The following is a 19,921-nucleotide window of genomic DNA, read 5'->3' as shown; positions in this document are numbered from 1 at the left end:
CAGGCACAGGCAGCTCCTTGTGACTCTGGGCAAGTCACTTAACCCTCCATTGCCCCATGTAAGCCGCATTGAGCCTGCCATGAGTGGGAAAGCGCGGGGTACAAATGTAACAAAAAAAAAAAAATCCAGCTATGCAACAGCTGGGAACATGAAACCTCCACCAGGCAAGCTAGTTCCCCCCACCCCTCAGGTCCCCTTGGCATGCCAAAATGCATGCTCATGAGTCATGGGGTGATGTGCTGGCACTGGTAACAGTGAGGACTCCACATATTTGGCATGATTATATCAGAGTAGGATCCACCCAAACATAAATCTCCCACCTCCTAGGCAATACAGTGACCGTCATTGAGAGTCCTGCAGAGGTGACTAGAAGACAGGGAAGGGAAAGGGGATGGAATTTGATGTACCACCTTTCTGTGGTTACAATTGAAAAGGATTACATATTAGAGACAGGTACTTATTTTGTACCTGGGGCAATGGAAAGTTAGGTGAGTTGTCCAGAACTGCAAGGAGCAGCAGTGGGACTCAAACCTGGTTCCCATTGATTTCAGGCTACTCAGCTGTACACCTCATATTTATTTATTTATTAGGATTTATTAGGAATTCACAAAAGGTGGTGTACAGTAAGAATAAATCAAACATGAGCAATATACAATTACAGAAATAAAAATATTAAAATAACAATACATAGTAAACTACTTACAATGTCAATACGGTATATAATAGAACATTTTAATTTAAATGTAGGGTATAAGCAAAGATGGAACATACTGTATAGATAGGTAAGAAAGTAAGAGGAGTTAGAAAATAAGGTGACTAATTTAAAGAAAGGTGCACATGAGGTCAGAGAGATGGTTAAATATTATTTCTGCTAGAGTAGGAGTGGATAAACATGTCCTGCTGCGATATGTGCAGTCCGTGTCACTCCTTATGTGTGTGTGAGTGAGGCTAACAAGTTAGTTACTTCTTCTATTAAAGGCTGGTTCATAGCCATGAGAAACCAACCATACCCAGATCCCTAGCAGCACCTGTAACCATGTCACCGACCCTGAAAATACACATTGGCATCAAACACCACATCCAGTGACTGGCCACCCTAGTGCCCCCAGTAGGCCTGAGCCTCATCCTGCATGTCTATATGGATGCCAATCTCTCATGGGACAAATATGAGAGGCCTCCTTGCAATGTCATCTCATAGGTTATACAAACCAATGCCCTCCAGCTACCCACACACAACCCCCTTTACTGCCCCAGGACCTGCCTGCACTGGTCAGCTAAACTACAATGCAAGACATGTAGAATGTTTGACTCATATGTGCACTTTGTTCACACATAGGTAACCCTCCAGTAGCATCCCACCAGCAGCAGGAGGAGGTGGAAGAATGAGAGGAAGAGAGGGATGAGGATGAGGCTGTCTTGCTCCTGGCTGCCCAGACACCCTCGAAGACAGGAGGAGCCTCCACGGAGAATCAAAGCAGAACAGCAAAAGTAGAGGCTGACAATGTGCAAACCAATAGGGAGATAATATCAAAAAACAGTTTATTCAGAATATTCATATCAGGGACGTGACATGGTCCGTGTTTCGGCGCCAAAGCGCCTGCCTCAGGGGTCACAAACAACTTTCTTCAAAAAACAGAAGGTGGTGTAAGAGAATGGGTTGAGTAGGGTGGGGTGAGGGTCAAGGCTGTCCATCCACAGCAACCACTATCTTCTCCTTTCCCTAAGAGATTCCACGTGTTTGTCCCATGCTTTTTAAAATTTAGACACAATCCTCGTCTCCACCACCTCCACTTCCACCGGGCGGCAAGTCCACACATCCACCACCGTTTCCGTGAAAAAGTATTTTCTTAGATTACTCCTGAGCCTATAACCTCTTAACTTCATCCTATGCCCTCTCATTCCAGAGTTTTCCTTCATTTGAAAGAGATTCACCTCCTGTATATTAATGCCACAGAGGTATTTAAAAGTTTCTATCATATCCCCTCTCTCCCATCTTTTTTTTCCAAAGTATACATATTGAGAGCCTTAAGTCTGTCCCCATAAGCTTTATGAAAGAGAACACTGACCTATTTTGTAGCTGCCCTCTGGACTGACTCCATCCTGTTTATATCTTTTCGTGGGTGCGGTCTCCAGAATTGTACACAGTATTCTAAATGGGGCCTCACAAGAGACTTATATAAGGGCACTATCACCTCTTTTTTTCCTGCTGGCCATCCATCTCCTTATGCACCTGAGCATCCTTTTGGCTTTGACTGTCGCCTTTTCTGTTTGGCCACCTTGAGATCATCAGACTCAATCACCCCCAAGTCTCGCTTTCTTTCATATACAGAAGTACTTCTCCCCCTATACTATACCTTTCCCTTGGATTTTGCAACCTAAGTGTATGACCCTGCATTTTCAGCATTAAATCTGAGTTGCCAACTGCTGGACCATTCTTCAAGCTTCTCCAGGTCTCTGTGAATGTTTTCCATGCCCTCTGGGGTGTCTACCTATTACAAAGTTTGGTATTGTCCGCAAAGAGACAAACCTTGCCAGACAATCCTTCCACAATATCACTCACAACGATGTTAAAAAGAGCCAGCCCAATGACCAAAATCCCTGTGGTACACAACTGATAACATTCTTTTCCTTGAAGCAAACTCCATTTACCACTAACTTCTGTCTCCTTCCACTTAACCAGTTTGTAACCCAGTTAGTCACTTTAGCGCCCATACCAAGGGCACTCAGTTTTCTTATCAGTTGCCTGTGTGGAACCATATCAAAGGCTTTGCTAAAACTCAACTACACCACATCCAGCACCCCTCCCATATCCAACTGTTTGTTCACCCAGTCAAAGAAATCAAGACTTGCCTCAAGTGAAACCATGCTGTCTTGAGTCCTGCAGTCCATTGGATTCTAGAAACCTCGTTATCCTCTGCTTTAGAAGTGTTTCCATTAGTTTACTCACCACCAAGATCAGACTAACAGATCTGTAATTCCCAAAATCCTTCTTCTGCTCTCGTGCAGAGTGACCACATCTGCTCTTCTCCAGTCCTCGGGGACCACTTCAGACTCTAAGGAAGCATTGAAGAGGTCAGACAATTGAGCCGCCAAAACGTCCTGAGTTCTTTGAGCACCATTGGATATATCCCACCAGGCCCCATCACGTTGTCTATTTTTAGTTTAACTAGCTCCTCTAGAACAGAGTCTACTTAAAATCTGTCCTGGCCTACCAAACAGCCATTTCCATTAGCAATTGTTTTCTGCGGCCCTGCCCCGGCCTTTCATCCGTGCACACAGAACAGAAATAATTGTTAAGAAGTTTAGCTTTATGCTTATCAGCTTCTACATTTCCCTCCCCTTCACCCTTGAGCCTCACTATGCCATTTTGACACATCCTCCTATCGCTTACATATCTAAAAAATGTCTTGTCCCCCGTGAGCCACAAGATTTCCTCACCAAGAGTAATTATGTCAGGCAGAACTGTTAGTTACCTCACCAACTCAGACATCAGCGCCTTCATCATAGTGAGGAGACATAGGGGACACACATGTGCAAGGGTGATGCAATGTGTGGTTCAAATGGAGGGTGAAAAGGAAGGACCAGTTGGCCAACTAGAGCCCTATATAAAGCATAGGTTAGACCTACAGAATGAGAGACAATAACTGATTAGGCACATGTACTTGGTAGCCAGAGGATCCATAGTCAATCAGAGAGACCCAGTGGCACTTGGCAATAAGTAACAGGATCAAGACTTAATAAGACTAATTGTAAAGTGAAATAGCATGCCATTATAATGTAGTTTGATATACGTAAGTTTTAGTTATGTTATTCTCCTAAGAAGTGTAGGTAACATTTCCAGGGGAGCATCAGTACTCTAATGTGAGTATCAATACTCCAGGGGAGCCAGAATTATAGGGACCATACCACAAAGTATAAGCTCTTCCGTTCCCTTAGCTAAAATATCCCTGGTGGACCATAGTTACTAACATGATTTCCCTCCCTTCTCCACCCGGTCTATAAATATTGCAAAACTTTAGATCACTTTTAATCCCGCTGCTGGTGCTAAAAAAAAAAAAACCCAACAAGTTCCTTTATTCAAAAATATGACTCCCTTCACTAGGTCTATCTTCTGCCATTTATCTCATAGCTCTGGGGTGAATTTTTAAACATTAAACACTGGATCTTTCTTGCCATTCCAGCATCAATTTTCTACATAGAATTTAGCTGACCCCCATGGGGTCTTTTGTCCCTTACTTGGGGCTGCAATCACACATTGCCACTGCTGTGAACAGGCAAAATTCCTCAGTGGTATAAAATGGGGTATAAATGCTCTGCATAAATAAATAAATAGAGGGGCTTAATCGAACGGCGCCAACCATCTATATGGGCGTCCATCTATATGGCCGGCACCGTAAAGAGCTGTCCCCGACCGTATTATCGCAAAAGATGGCCGCCCATCTTTTGTTTATATAATATGGTTGGGGCCGGCCAAATGTCAGAGATGGCCGGCATCGGTTTTCGCCGATAATGGAAACTGAAGCCGGCCATCTCAAACCTGGCCAAATCCAAGGCATTTGGTTGTGGGAGGAGTGCACTGGCCCCCCTCACATGCCAGGACACCAACCGGGCACCCTAGGGGGCACTGCAGTGGACTTCATTAATTGCTCTCAGGTACATAGCTCCCTTCCCTTGGGTGCTGAGCCCCCCAAATCCCCCCAAAACCCACTCCCCAAAACTGTACACCACTACCATAGCCCTTATTGGTGAAGGGGGGCACCTACATGTGGGTAAAGTGAGTTTGTGGTGGGTTTTGGAGGGATCCCATTTACCACCACAAGTGTAACAGGTAGGGGGGATGGGCTTGGTTCCGCCTACCTGAAGTGCACTGCAGTAACATAGTAGATGACGGCAGAAGAAGACCTGCACAGTCCATCTAGTCTGCCCAACAATAACCTGTTTTACTGTTCTGGGATCTTGCTGGGCTTGATGGACTTTGGTCTGTCCCAGTGCGGCAACTTATGTTCTTATTTTAACTTCAAAGGTCTTATGTTCCCCCTAAAACTGCTCCAGGGACCTGCATACTGCTGTAAGGGAGCTGGGTATGGCATTTGAGGCTGGCATAGAGGCTGGCAAAAAAGGTTTTAATTTTTTTTTTGAGGGTGGGAGGGGGTTGGTGACCACTGGAGGAGTATGGGGAGGTGGTCATCTGATGTTGGGGCACCTTTTTGAGGCTTGGTCCTAAAAATAAATGGACCAAGTAAAGTCGGCCAAATGCTTGTCAGAGCTGGCCTTCTTTTTTTCCATTATCGGCTGAAGCCGGCCATCTCGTAACCACGCCCCCGTCCCGCCTTCGGTACACTGCCAACACGCTCCCTTGAACTTTGGCCAGCCCTGCGACGGAAAGCAGTTGAAGCCGGCCAAACTCGGCTTTTTATTATACTGATTTGGCCGGCCCTGGGAGATGGCCGGCCATCTCCCGATTTGTGTTGGAAGATGGCTGGCCTTCTCTTTCGAAAATAAGCAGGAAAGTGTAAATTCTTGCTGGATATACTAATATGTGCTTCTTTGCTTTCATAGTTAAATGAATTCCATGGTGATTTGCTCACACTAAAACTGAACAGTAATGACAAGTTTTAAAGGTCCCAACCAAAGGTAATTTTCTAAAATAAATAATAAATAAAGGATCAGCCAGAACTTCAAAATTAGCCCTCCTGCTTGTAACACTAGGGGGCGCTGTGCTTATGACAACACAAAAGCCACCAGACACAATATGCGGTATATCGCTTTTATTGGTGATACATATGTGAACACATACACCAAGATACTTACAGCACCCGCAATTCAGTCAGCATCTGGGAAGACCACCAGGGAAGCACTGGCTCTCCTCAGAGATTGCAGGGAAATACCCTTCAGTGAACAAGGCGTCCCTATGTTCAGGCAAGCTTCTAAAGAAGGTCCCGTGCTCCCCCCTCTTTTATAGTGTGAAACAAACACCTGTGCGTGTGAAGATGAGCTAGCTCATAACTCCTCCAGACCTGCATAGGCTGAAGGTGCCTTTCTCAGACTTGCACAAGCTGGCATCCCTTAAACAACCAGTCTATTTCCCATAACAGAGAATAACTCCCCCAGACCTGCACAGGCTGAAGGTACCTTTCCCATACGTGCTGGCATCCCTTAAACAACTATCCTGTTTCCCATAATAGAGAATATCAACACATAATTACAGCCAAAACATTCCACTCATTCCATCCCCAGCTGACCCTCAATCCCATGTATTACACTGCTGCAATAGGGAAAAAGAAGCAAGTTCACAGAGGGCACAGATTCTCTGTCTGTGAACTGGTAGCAAATCATTACTGGCCCTAAGTGACCTGATTAGACCTATTAGATTGTAAGCTCTTTGAGCAGGGACTGTCTTTCTTCTATGTTTGTGCAGCGCTGCGTATGCCTTGTAGCGCTATAGAAATGCTAAATAGTAGTAGTAGTAGTAGTAGATATGAACTTGAACCTTCTTGTGTTGCTATTCAAAGACCATTAATCAAACTGAATGAACATAAACTTGATTCAGTTCCTTTAAGGATACCCAGCCCTTCAGATACATATCAGAAAGGAGGGCGAAAAACATTTCTGTATTTTCTTTAATATTCTAAAGCTACTTTTGATATTCAAAGCAATTTAAACAGCCAGAAACAGCTCCTGGCCAGTTAAATTGCCTGTTTGGGGCTATCCAGTCATTTTCATTGTCATTGAAAATAATCGGTTAGCACTTAAGTGCAAACTGACTATTTTGGGGCTGTTCTGGGAGTCAGCACTTAACTGATATTCAGAAATTAACTGCAGTGGCGCAGCAAGGGCGGCTGCCACCCGGGGCGGTTCGCTGCTGCACACCCTCCCCAGGTGCAGCACGACCCTCCCATAGCGCATCAACATCCCCCCCCCCCCGGGTGCAGCATGACACCCCCTCTGCGCATCGATACCCCCTGGGTGCAGCAGGACACCCCCCCTCGGCACATCGATACCCCCCCCTGGGTGCAGCACGACATCCCCCCTCGGCACATCAACCCCCCCCTCCCCGGAGTGCATTCTTACCTGCTGGGAGCTGCGTTGGTTCCGCTGGTTCCCTGCTCTCTCTGCCCCGGAGCAGGGAACCAGCGGAGCCGACCCCCCCCCCCCCCCCCAGCGGTGTGCACCTGGGGCGGACCGCCCCCCCTTCCTACGCCACTGCTTAACTGGCCAGGTTTACTGCATAAGTGGGACTGCATAAAAGTCAGTCCTACCTTTATGTGGTAATCCATAGCCAGTTAAGTCCTGAATATTGGACTTAACCAGAAATGCATTAACTGCCTCCACCAGATATTCAATGTCGAAGCCTGAACAGGGACCAGCATTGAACATCCAGGAAAATAACTGGTGGTTGTCTGCCAAATGCAGAGCTCTGTTACCTGAATATTGATCCTTTTGATTTTTCTGTGTCAAGGGCCCCAAAATCCTTTTTCTAGGCCTTATTGTCCTGTTTCTGTATAAATGAAGATCCTGTGTTATGTGCTGAATGTAGCAACAAAGGAGCAGCTGCAACAACTAGAAAGAGCAGAGAGGTTTTTGTACAGGTCTGTATCACTGTGAGAAAGGGATATAACCCTGCTGGCAGTAATAATCTGCCTCATCCTCAGCTTGAACTCCACTGATTCTGAAAGTGAAATCAGTCCCAGATCCACTGCCACTGAACCGCTCTGGGATCCCAGAGGCACGGGTAGAAGCAGCATAGATAAGAAGCTTGGGAGCCTGTCCAGGTCTCTGTTGGTACCAGGATACATAGCTGCCCACACTTTCACTGGCTTTACAGCTGAGGCTGACTGTTTCCCCCACTGACATTGATAAGGATTCTGGAGACTGAGTCATCACAGTCTGCCCACTGGAATCTGGATACAGAAATGATAAAAATGTACATGGATGTGTTATTTATTTGTGAGACATGAAAAGGGTTTGATACTTTTTGACAGGATTAATAAATAGAAACTACTGTTTAAAATAAAAGTGCATTATATTTGCAGTTTAATAGATATTCCTGTTTAGTACTTTCATGCAAAATAAAGAGAAACTTAATATTCTTACCTTTAAACCAGAGGAGCAGAATCCAGATGAACTGAGTCGGTGATATCTTCATCCTTCCTGATTGGCAGTTGATGATTAATAAACCATAAAGACTAAAAGGAAACATTTATAAATCCGCAGAGCATCTCCTGGGTGTGAATATGCAAAGCAGACTTTTCTATATCAGAAACGCATCATCTGCATTTAGAAGCAAATGACTTGTGGCTGCTTTTAGATTTCCTATGCTATGCTAAGATATGATATGATACTTACAATGGTCTATTATTATTATTATTATTATTATTATAGCCAATAAGCAAATAAAGTATGTTTCCCAAATATGACAGCACACAGAGGAAAAGGAAATCGTGCACTAATGGATCTCAGGATTAAAGGTACTGACCAGTATTTCGGTAAAAGATGATTAGACACTTCCGATTTGCTGACAGTATCTGTGTCCATATAGTATAGATCATATCCTCTGTGAACGTGTATTAATACCTTGAATGTTTTGTTCCTTTGCTGAACTAGTCAAACAGAAAACATTGGGGTCTTTATTCAAAGTATTTTGCCCTGCCCAGTTAAATTGCTTGTGCCTGGCTATCTGCTGCTTCAGTGACACTTAACTGGGTAGCGCTGCTGAATATCAGCATTGACAGCCCCCACACTTTCTGGGTAGAGCCAGGTGGGGGGGGGGGGGGGGTCTGGGTGCACAGTCTGGGTGGAGCTGGCACTTAGGCACTGGCGATATTCAGTTTGTGTGCCCAGATAGATAACTGGACAGATAGGACAGCATAAAAAGCAGCCCTGTGTTTGCTTGGTTAGCTACACATGTGCCAGTACTGACTCTTGCCCGAATAAACCTGTGGTCTCCTCGCCTTCCTTCCCCAAAGAGCATTAGACCGTTCCCTCCCCCCAAGAGCCAACCTTTCCTTCCCCTCAAGATTGCGCCCCAATAAAAGCTAACTCACCTCCCTATCTCTCTTCTCTCCCTGAGCATTGGCCCACTCTCGAAGGAAACCCCCACCCCCTGATGGCCCCCTGGACCTACTTTAACAGCCCATGGTGGTCTAGTGTAAGAAAGGCAGGAGAGATCTCCACTCACTCCTGCTCATGGGGGCTTCAGGTTCAAATGGCTGCCACAACCTCTAGCAACAGTATCTTCATACTGTCGTTAGTACATGAAACTGCTACTAGAGGTCACAGTAGCCCTTGTGAACCTAGTGTGATCCTGGGCGAGAATGAGTGGGGACCACTCCTGTGTTTACAACACTATACCAGCAGGGACTGTTAACATATGCTGGGGGAGGGGACCTTCAGGGGGTGTGGGTCCTTTGAGCTTGGGGCAAGAGAAGGAGGATGGGGGTTTGTTTCTTGTTGGGGGGGGGCAGTGCTCTTGGGGTAAGGGTGGGGAATGGAATTGAGGGGGGCACTTATCAGATAACCTTATGTGGGTGCAATCCGTAAAAGAGTCTTATATGGGTCCCGGCTGAATATTGGTGGGGTACCGCCTAAGAAGCAGTGGCTGCCTCGTATCTTATCAGGCCCCGATATTCAATTCCAGTGCCCACATACGGCCTAGCATTGAATATCCAGCTCAAACTTAGCCAGTGACTGTAAGCACTTAAAAAGATGCTCACAGTCACTGGCTAAATACTGACTGGATTGTTCTTAATCTTATTACATTGAAAAATAAATATTGATTTTGTGTCTGAAATCACTGTTAAACAACATGAAATAGTTCATCAAAATGTGCAAAGAATTAATTTCAGCACTGACTAATAATTCAGTAGTACTACATTAGAGAAAAATCAAAAAGCTACACTTATATTTCATGCATTATGACACCAGCTCTGGTCACTGCTGTTAAACAAACAAGCTCCAAAATATTGGTCAAAAGCAACATAATTTAAGAAGAGTGATATAGTTGTTGTCACCCGCTGAAGTGGCTCAGAAGTCTCAGTCTCAGCTGACAGCCAGTCTTCTCACTGGGATAAAATGTCTATGTGCAAAAAATCAAATTAATAAACTACAGCAGACTTTTTGAGATGACATCTAATTAACTCTTCTCTTTCTACTGATGCAAGGGGAGGCTGGTACAGTACACCACACCACACCACACTTGCTGAGTGGGAGGCTGTGTCTCTTCAGCAGGAGTTACATTGGCAGGTATGCAAATGATGTATGGTTACCTTTACATTTACTATGCTATAGGTTGTTATTATTATAAAGGCAAAATGAAAAATAGAGTATTTTTCCCAAATATGGCAGCACACAAAGGAAAAGGGAATTGTACATTAATAGATCTCAAGATTAACAAAATTTGTGTAAAGGAGTATCAGACACTTCCAGTTTACTGAGATCAGCTATGTCCATTTAGTATAAATCATTTATTCCATAAATTTGAGTATGGTAATATCTTGAATATTTTTGTTAATTTGCTAAAATAGTCATGATGGGAACAGTGGGGTTAATATTCAGCCGGCAGCTGTAAGTGGCTTGTAAACCACTTCCAGGACCAGGCTGATCTAACCCACATTGCACAGCTCCCAGCATTGAATATCTGGCTACGTCCACTGACCCAGAAGTTAACCAGGCACTGGCTGATATTCAGACTGGTGCCCAGTTAACTGGGTGTATAAAGGGAGGAGCGGCCTAATGTTTAGTGCAGCAGACTTTGATTCTGGCAACCTGGGTTCAATTCCCACTGCAGCTCTTTGTGACCTTGGGCAAGTCACTTAACCCTCAATTGCCCCAGGTACAAAAACTTAGATTGTGAGCCCTCTAGGGACAGAGAAAGTATCTGCATATAATGTGTACAGCGCTGTATACATCTAGTAGAACTATAGAAATGATTAGTAGTAGTAGTAGTAGTAGTATTTTGCTGTCCTAACCTTATCTGTTTACTTAGCAGATTAATTACAAACCAGCTAAGTACTGGCTTCACCTTAACTTCGCCCATGACCATAAGTACATAAGTAGTGCCATACTGGGAAAGACCAAAGGTCCATCTAGCCCAGCATCCTGTCACCGACAGTGGCCAATCCAGGTCAAGTGCACCTGGCACGCTCCCCAAACGTAAAAACATTCCAGACAAGTTATACCTAAAAATGCAGAATTTTTCCAAGTCCATTTAATAGCGGTCTATGGACTTGTCCTTTAGGAATCTATCTAACCCCTTTTTAAACTCCGTCAAGCTAACCGCCCGTACCACGTTCTCCGGCAACGAATTCCAGAGTCTAATTACACGTTGGGTGAAGAAAAATTTTCTCCGATTCGTTTTAAATTTACCACACTGTAGCTTCAACTCATGCCCTCTAGTCCTAGTATTTTTGGATAGCGTGAACAGTCGCTTCACATCCACCTGATCCATTCCACTCATTATTTTATACACTTCTATCATATCTCCCCTCAGCCGTCTCTTCTCCAAGCTGAAAAGCCCTAGCCTTCTCAGCCTCTCTTCATAGGAAAGTCGTCCCATCCCCACTATCATTTTCGTCGCCCTTCGCTGTACCTTTTCCAATTCTACTATATCTTTTTTGAGATACGGAGACCAGTACTGAACACAATACTGCAGGTGCGGTCACACCATGGAGCGATACAACGGCATTATAACATCCGCACACCTGGACTCCATACCCTTCCTAATAACACCCAACATTCTATTCGCTTTCCTAGCCGCAGCAGCACACTGAGCAGAAGGTTTCAGCGTATCATCGACGACGACACCCAGATCCCTTTCTTGATCCATAACTCCTAACGCGGAACCTTGCAAGACGTAGCTATAATTTGGGTTCCTCTTACCCACATGCATCACTTTGCACTTGTCAACATTGAACTTCATCTGCCACTTGCACGCCCATTCTCCCAGTCTCGCAAGGTCCTCCTGTAATCGTTCACATTCCTCCTGCGACTTGACGACCCTGAATAATTTTGTGTCATCGGCGAATTTAATTACCTCACTAGTTATTCCCATCTCTAGGTCATTTATAAATACATTAAAAAGCAACGGACCCAGCACAGACCCCTGCGGGACCCCACTAACTACCCTCCTCCACTGAGAATACTGGCCACGCAATCCTACTCTCTGCTTCCTATCTTTCAACCAGTTCTTAATCCATAATAATACCCTACCTCCGATTCCATGACTCTGCAATTTCTTCAGGAGTCTTTCGTGCGGCACTTTGTCAAACGCCTTCTGAAAATCCAGATATACAATATCAACCGGCTCCCCATTGTCCACATGTTTGCTTACCCCCTCAAAAAAATGCATTAGATTGGTGAGGCAAGACTTCCCTTCACTAAATCCGTGCTGACTTTGTCTCATCAGTCCATGTTTTTGTATATGCTCTGCAATTTTATTCTTAATAATAGCCTCCACCATCTTGCCCGGCACCGACGTCAGACTCATCGGTCTATAATTTCCCGGATCTCCTCTGGAACCCTTCTTAAAAATCGGAGTAACATTGGCTACCCTCCAGTCTTCCGGTACTACACTCGATTTTAGGGACAGATTGCATATTTCTAACAGTAGCTCCGCAAGTTCATTTTTTAGTTCTATTAATACTCTGGGATGAATACCATCAGGTCCCGGTGATTTACTACTCTTCAGCTTGCTGAACTGACCCATTACATCCTCCAAGGTTACAGAGAATTTGTTTAGTTTCTCCGACTCCCCTGCTTCAAATATTCTTTCCGGCACCGGTGTCCCCCCCAAATCCTTCTCGGTGAAGACCGAAGCAAAGAATTCATTTAATTTCTCCGCTACGGCTTTGTCCTCCTTGATCGCCCCTTTAACACCATTTTCGTCCAGCGGCCCAACCGACTCTTTGGCCGGTTTCCTGCTTTTAATGTATCTAAAAAAATTTTTACTATGTATTTTTGCTTCCAACGCTAATTTCTTCTCAAAGTCCTTTTTTGCCCTCCTTATCTCCGCTTTGCATTTGGCTTGGCATTCCTTATGATCTATCCTGTTACTTTCAGTTGGTTCTCTTCTCACTTTCTGAAGGATTGTTTTTTGGCTCTAATGATTTCCTTTATCTTACTGTTTAGCCACGCCGGCTGACGTTTAGTCTTTTTTCCCTTTTTTCTAATACGTGGAATATATTTGTCCTGGACCTCCAGGATGGTGTTTTTAAACAGCATCCACGCCTGATGCAAGTTTTTTACTCTGCGAGCTGCTCCTTTCAGTCTTTTTTTCACCATTTTTCTCATTTTGTCGTAATCACCTTTTCTATAGTTAAACGCTAGCGTACTTGATTTCCTAGTTTCACTTCCTTCAATGCCAATATCAAAACCGATCATATTATGATCACTGTTATCAAGCGGCCCTCGTATCGTTACCCCCTGCACTAGATCATGAGCACCACTAAGGACTAAGTCTAGTATTTTTCCTTCTCTTGTCGGCTCCTGTACTAGCTGTTCCATGAAGCTGTCCTTGATTTCATCAAGAAATCTTATGTCCCTTGCGTGTTGTAACCAGGTCACCCTTCCAGGTGAGAGCCGGGGTCGACCCTGCTTAGCTTGGCTAGCTTTTCCCCTGTACGAGCTGCAACCACGGCCTTGCTGCACTGCTTGTCCTAGTTTAACTGCTGCCCAGCTGACCTGCAACCAGGATCAGCTCACGACTGGGACACACAAACCTCCAGCAGTCTTATAGTTCTTGAAAACCACAGGTCTTTATTCTCTCAGCATCTTTTAATACAGCTTTAATCTTCAAGCAGTTTCTTCATCAAGAATGCAAGAGTCAGTTCAGTTTTTCCACATTCAGCTTATTAACACAGTCCAATCTTAACTCAGAATATCACACCCAGCAAACCTTTGTCTTGCTCCCCATTGTAGCCTCCCCTCATCAGCACTATCTTCTACCCTTAGATAGTTTATGGGTTAGCTTCTTCCACCAGTGGCTTCCCCACTGGATTATCTTATCCTCTCCAAGTATGCACAGCTTGGGCCACACTCCCGCCACCAAAGCCTTTACCTTTCCTGAGGAAGTTTGAGCAAACCCTCCAACCTCCATGCACTCCCCCTTACCTTCTCCTTCTACCTCCTCTTTATTCCACTCCATCTCCTCCTCCCCAAGCTCCACCAGCTGTTCCTCATCTCCAGGATCAGACCTCATCTCCCAATCAGTCACTCCACCCTCCCCCTCCTGGGAGTTCAGCTGACCCTGCACTGGCTTCTGGGAAGTGTAGTTTTTCTCCTGTATTACAGCTTTCCCTGGCCGTTTGATCCCTAGAGGGCGCCCTGTTCTCCTAGCTGGGCTGAATGAACGGGGATGATGCCGGCTGAAAGACCCACTATCCCCTTTCCCTCGCACCAGCCCTCCAGAGTGCTCACACACCCCCCTGCTCAAACGATTGCCAGTCTTCTCCTGGCCTGTACTGGCAATTCGCGAAAGAACATCTGCGTTTGTCAGAAATTTGCCTGATCTATGCTCCACCTTGAATTGATAGGGCTGTAAAGCCAGATACCACCTTGTGAGACGACCATTACTATTTTTCATCTGGCCCAACCACCTCAAAGGCGCATGATCCGTAACCAGAGTAAATTTCCGACCATCTAAATAGTAATGGCACATCTGCACGGCCCATTTTATCGCTAAACATTCTCTCTCTATGGTTGAGTACCTGACCTCATGGGGGAGCAGTTTCCGGCTCAGGTACATCAGGGGATGTTCCTGCCCCTCGTGTACCTGAGACAACACGGCCCCCAAACCTACCCCCGAGGCATCAGCTTGCAGTACAAAGGGCTTATCAAAATCCACGGCTCGCAGCAGGGGTTCCTGACACAGGGCCACTCTCAACTCATTGAACACCCGCAGCCCTTCCTCCTCCCATCGTAGACTGTTGGGGGACCCCTTCTGAAGTTTATTAGTGAGGGGTGTAGCAATGGAGGCAAAGTGGGGTATGAACCTCCTATAATACCCCACTAGGCCCAAAAAGCTCCTTAACTGCTTCTTATTTTTGGGGTATGGAAAGTCCTGGATACTCGCTACCTTATCCCAGAGCGGAGTTATTTGCCCATTCCCCACCCAGTATCCCAAATATTTAACCTTCTCCTGCCCAAAACAACACTTTTGCGGGTTCAAAGTCAAACCTGCTTGACGGAAAGCCTCTAATACCGCCCTCACCCTTATAATATGCGAGGGCCAATCCTCACTCTGAATGATAACATCGTCCAGGTAAGCCGCCGCATATTGCTGATGCGGTCTTAACACCTGATCTAACAACCGCTGGCAGGAAGCAGCCGCTGAATTAAGACCAAACGGCATGCGTTTAAATTGATAGAGCCCCATGGGTGTAGAGAAAGCTGTCTTAGGCTTGGCCTCCTGAGTCAGAGGGATCTGCCAATACCCTTTTGTCAAGTCCAGGGTGGACAGATATCGTGCAGTACCCAAGCGATCCAAAAGCTCATCAATACGTGGCATCGGATAGGCGTCGGCATCAGAGAGCGCATTAACTTGCCTAAAGTCGATGCAAAACCGCCACGTACCATCGGACTTGGGCACTAACACCACAGGACTCGACCAGGGACTGACAGATTCCTCAATGACCCCAAAATCCAGCATCTCCTGTACCTGTCGGACCACCTCTTGTTTCTTTGGGGGTGAGAGACGGTAAGGTCTCTGTCTGACCACCCGGCCCGGCTCCGAGATGATATCATGCATGATAAGGTGAGTTTCCCCTGGGCAAGGAGTCAGGACATCCCGAAACTCCTCCACCAGTGCCTGAACCTCTTTCTGCTGACTCCCTGGCAATGTAGTAGCAATCTGCGGTTCTCCTGCCTTAAATATCTCCGTGATCTGTGGTCCTAATTCTTCCTCAGCTTCTATCCTAGACTGACCAAATAGTCCCCTTCTCTCCTGCCAAGGTTTAAGCACATTAATATGATAGGTCTGCTCCCGGCCTTGCTCATTCCTTACTAAGTAGGTGACTGGACCTAACTTCTTTTCTATGACAGCAGGACCCCTCCAGCGTCCTGTGAACTTATGAGGTGAGTCTGAAACCATGATCAAGACTTTGTCCCCCACCTCCAATGCCCTCTCCACCCCTTTCCGGTCATAATAGGCTTTCTGGTAATCCTGACTCCTCTCCCAGTGTTGCTGAGCCCCGCGGCTCAATTTATGCAACCGTTCCTTCAGCTTCACTAGATAGTTCACTACATCCCTATCCTCCTCTTCCGGAGGAACCCACTGCTCCCTTAACACATCCAACACTCCCCGGGGTGATCTCCCATACATCAATTCAAATGGTGATACGCCCAGAGAGGCCTGAACATTCTCCCTACACACATACAAAACAAATGGTAACAATAGATCCCATTCCTCATGGGAGGAACCTAACCCTTTCCTCAACAACATTTTCAAGGTTTTATTGAATCTCTCCACCAGGCCATTAGTCTGAGGATGGTAAGCTGCGGTCCGAATATGCTGTATCCCGAAAGCCTCCCACACCTGGGCCAGGGTTCGTGACATGAAATTGGTCCCCCGATCGGTAATCATTTCCCTAGGAAACCCCACCTCACAAAAGATCCGAATTAGCTGGGCCGCAATAACTTTCGCTGAGGTGGTACGAAGCGGCACGGCCCAGGGATACCTTGTGGCCATATCCATGATCACTAGAATATAGGAATACCCCCTTCGGGACTTATCAATGGGCCCGATCATATCCATTGCCATACGGGTAATAGGAGTCCCTATACGGGGAAGGGGTTGTAGGGGCACTCTGTTCGGTATTTGCTCTGATACCCTCTGACACTGACTACAGGAGCTGCAAAATTGTTCCACCTCTTTATACACCCCGGGCCAGTAAAATCTGTTTAATACCTGCCGGAGTGTATTCTGAGCCCCCTTGTGACCCCCTAAGATATGATCATGAGATACCCGTAACACCAGGTCCCTAAACCCCCTCGGTACTACTAACTGCTTCTGAGGTTCCTTCCCCCCGGCTAAACAGGACAGCCGATATAGCAACCCCTTGTCACTAACAAACCGAGGGAAGCTGGTTTCTCCCTCTTGATCTACCCGCTCCCACGCATATTGCAATGTCTGGTCATCTTTTTGCTCTTTGGGAAAATCAGGGAATCTCTCTAACACCTGTTCCGTATCCCCTGGGAACCTCCCCTGATGAAGGAGCTCTTGACAATGCTGCCGCCTTTGCTCCTGACCTCGTTTCTTTTGCTGAGAGCCTTTCCTTGTCTTCCCCGGCCTTCCCATAACCTCTCCCTGGAAGGGAAATACTTGTGCCAGGGACAGTTCCTGCTCCTTTCCCTGCCTCTCCTGGGCCCGGGTAGATACCAAGGCTTGCTTACCCCCAAGGCAGTATGTGAATGGAGCCCAATCCCTTCCTAAAATGAGATCCTGAGGTAGCCTAGGAAGTACAGCCACCCACACCCACTGAAGGCCCTCCTGGTCCTGTATGTCTACTAGCCGGACTGGATACCTTGAGGAGGCCCCGTGTATGCACTGAATAGCCACAGACCGGTCTCTCTTCCTACCCTGCTGACCCCCTTTCCGGGCAATCTGCCCCCACAACTTCTGGGAGCACATTGTCTGGTCCGCTCCTGAGTCCAAAAGTCCTTCCACCGGGACCCCTCCTATCTTAACCCAATGCGTAAACTGGGGTTCCTTAGAGGGGGTTACCTGAGATATGAGCCCCAACTTGGCCCTACAGTCCCTCCTCAGATGTCCCGACTTCCCACATCGGTAGCACACTCTATCATCCTCCTTAGGCCCTTCCTCCCTCCACCCCGATCCTTTGAACATTTTACCCCGACCACCCCGCCAGACATCCTCTCCCCCCTTGGAGTATTGTGACTCCAGGAAGTATTCAAAGCCTTTGATAGCTTCTTCCAGAGTCTCACATCCCTTCCGGATCAAATTAACCCGGATACTCTCCGGTAGAGCCTCTAAAAACTGCTCCAGCACCAGATCCTGCAATAACTGGGTCACTGCCCTCTTATCAGGCTCTAACCATTTGATAGCCAAGTCCATCAGCTTCTGGGCCAAGGCCTTCGGAGTCTCCCCCTCCCTCCACCTCCAACTCCGGAAGCGCCTGCGATAAGTTTGTCTGCTTACCCCATACCGGTCCAAAATAGCCGTTTTCAGCTTTTGGTAATCCACCACGTCCCCTGGCAACAGGCTCCGAAAAGCTGCCAGGGCTTCCCCGGACAGGGCGGGAGCCAGTCTGATGGTCCATTGTTCTTGAGGCCAGGCAGCCGCCAATGCTACCCGCTCAAAAGTCCCCAGATAATCCTCAATGTCGTCCTGCTCTGTTAATTTGCCCCAAGGCAGCCAATTAACCCGTCCAGGCTCCAGGCTTCCAGGCACAGCTCCAGTGGCTGTAGCCTCCAATGAGGTGCTCTCTTTCCTCGGTAGGGGTACTGCCCGTAACAATTCCTGCACCACCTCCAGCACCGGTTGTATCTGTGCTCGAGAAGCAGCCAAGGAATCCTCTAGAAGTCTCTGAGCCATTTCCTGCTGCTTTTGGAACTGGTGGGCCATAAAAGACAGCAGCTCCTTCGACTCCATGTCGCCTTAGCCACCGGTACCTGAGAGAAAGGGAACAACAAAGAACACTCTCCAAGTGCGGTATTACACAGCTCTGGTCCTCTATATCCCCCCTCCTCCTGGTTACCCGAGTCCCGTATATGCTTACCGGAACTCGGAGCAATGCACGCTTCTTTTGCCGGCGGGTTGTTCAGACAATCCCACCACTGCCACCATTCTGTAACCAGGTCACCCTTCCAGGTGAGAGCCGGGGTCGACCCTGCTTAGCTTGGCTAGCTTTTCCCCTGTACGAGCTGCAACCACGGCCTTGCTGCACTGCTTGTCCTAGTTTAACTGCTGCCCAGCTGACCTGCAACCAGGATCAGCTCACGACTGGGACACACAAACCTCCAGCAGTCTTATAGTTCTTGAAAACCACAGGTCTTTATTCTCTCAGCATCTTTTAATACAGCTTTAATCTTCAAGCAGTTTCTTCATCAAGAATGCAAGAGTCAGTTCAGTTTTTCCACATTCAGCTTATTAACACAGTCCAATCTTAACTCAGAATATCACACCCAGCAAACCTTTGTCTTGCTCCCCATTGTAGCCTCCCCTCATCAGCACTATCTTCTACCCTTAGATAGTTTATGGGTTAGCTTCTTCCACCAGTGGCTTCCCCACTGGATTATCTTATCCTCTCCAAGTATGCACAGCTTGGGCCACACTCCCGCCACCAAAGCCTTTACCTTTCCTGAGGAAGTTTGAGCAAACCCTCCAACCTCCATGCACTCCCCCTTACCTTCTCCTTCTACCTCCTCTTTATTCCACTCCATCTCTTCCTCCCCAAGCTCCACCAGCTGTTCCTCATCTCCAGGATCAGACCTCATCTCCCAATCAGTCACTCCACCCTCCCCCTCCTGGGAATTCAGCTGACCCTGCACTGGCTTCTGGGAAGTGTAGTTTTTCTCCTGTATTACAGCTTTCCCTGGCCGTTTGATCCCTAGAGGGCGCCCTGTTCTCCTAGCTGGGCTGAATGAACGGGGATGATGCCGGCTGAAAGACCCACTATCCCCTTTCCCTCGCACCAGCCCTCCAGAGTGCTCACAGTGTACAGATGTTACATTAACCCAGTCTATATGCGGGTAATTGAAATCCCCCATTATTATTGTGTTGCCCAGTTTGTTTGCGTCCCTGATTTCCTTTAACATTTCCGCATCCGTCTGTTCGTCCTGGCCAGGCGGACGGTAGTACACTCCTATCACTATCCTTTTCCCCTTTGCACATGGAATTTCAATCCACAGTGATTCCAAGGAGTGTTTTGTTTCCTGCAGAATTTTCAATCTATTTGATTCAAGGCTC

The 19,921-nt window shown here is 46.7% G+C and overlaps 2 long non-coding RNA genes and 1 gene segment (V, D, J or C); 2 read left to right on the top strand and 1 right to left on the bottom strand.

Moving 5' to 3' along the window:
• The window catches only part of LOC115461318, a 282,251-nt gene extending 274,566 nt beyond the window's left edge, over positions 1 to 7,685 (top strand). Inside the window, exon 4 of the long non-coding RNA XR_003940688.1 lies at positions 7,611 to 7,685. This is a non-coding gene — a long non-coding RNA (uncharacterized LOC115461318). The remainder of the gene's footprint in view (positions 1 to 7,610) is intronic.
• LOC115461302 overlaps positions 1 to 19,921 on the bottom strand; it is a 1,201,995-nt gene that overhangs the window by 618,339 nt on the left and 563,735 nt on the right. The window contains 1 exon segment of the V gene segment in view: positions 7,607 to 7,901. Coding sequence covers positions 7,607 to 7,901 — 295 coding nt within the window.
• Positions 1 to 19,921, top strand: part of LOC115461316 — a 444,252-nt gene that overhangs the window by 376,858 nt on the left and 47,473 nt on the right. The gene's annotated exons all lie outside the window — the stretch shown is intronic.

This window comes from Microcaecilia unicolor, chromosome 2 (assembly GCF_901765095.1).
Source record: "Microcaecilia unicolor chromosome 2, aMicUni1.1, whole genome shotgun sequence".
Lineage (NCBI taxonomy): Eukaryota > Metazoa > Chordata > Amphibia > Gymnophiona > Siphonopidae > Microcaecilia > Microcaecilia unicolor.
The sequence above is the reverse complement of the archived record's forward strand: the minus strand, read 5'-3'. Positions and strand labels throughout refer to the sequence as shown.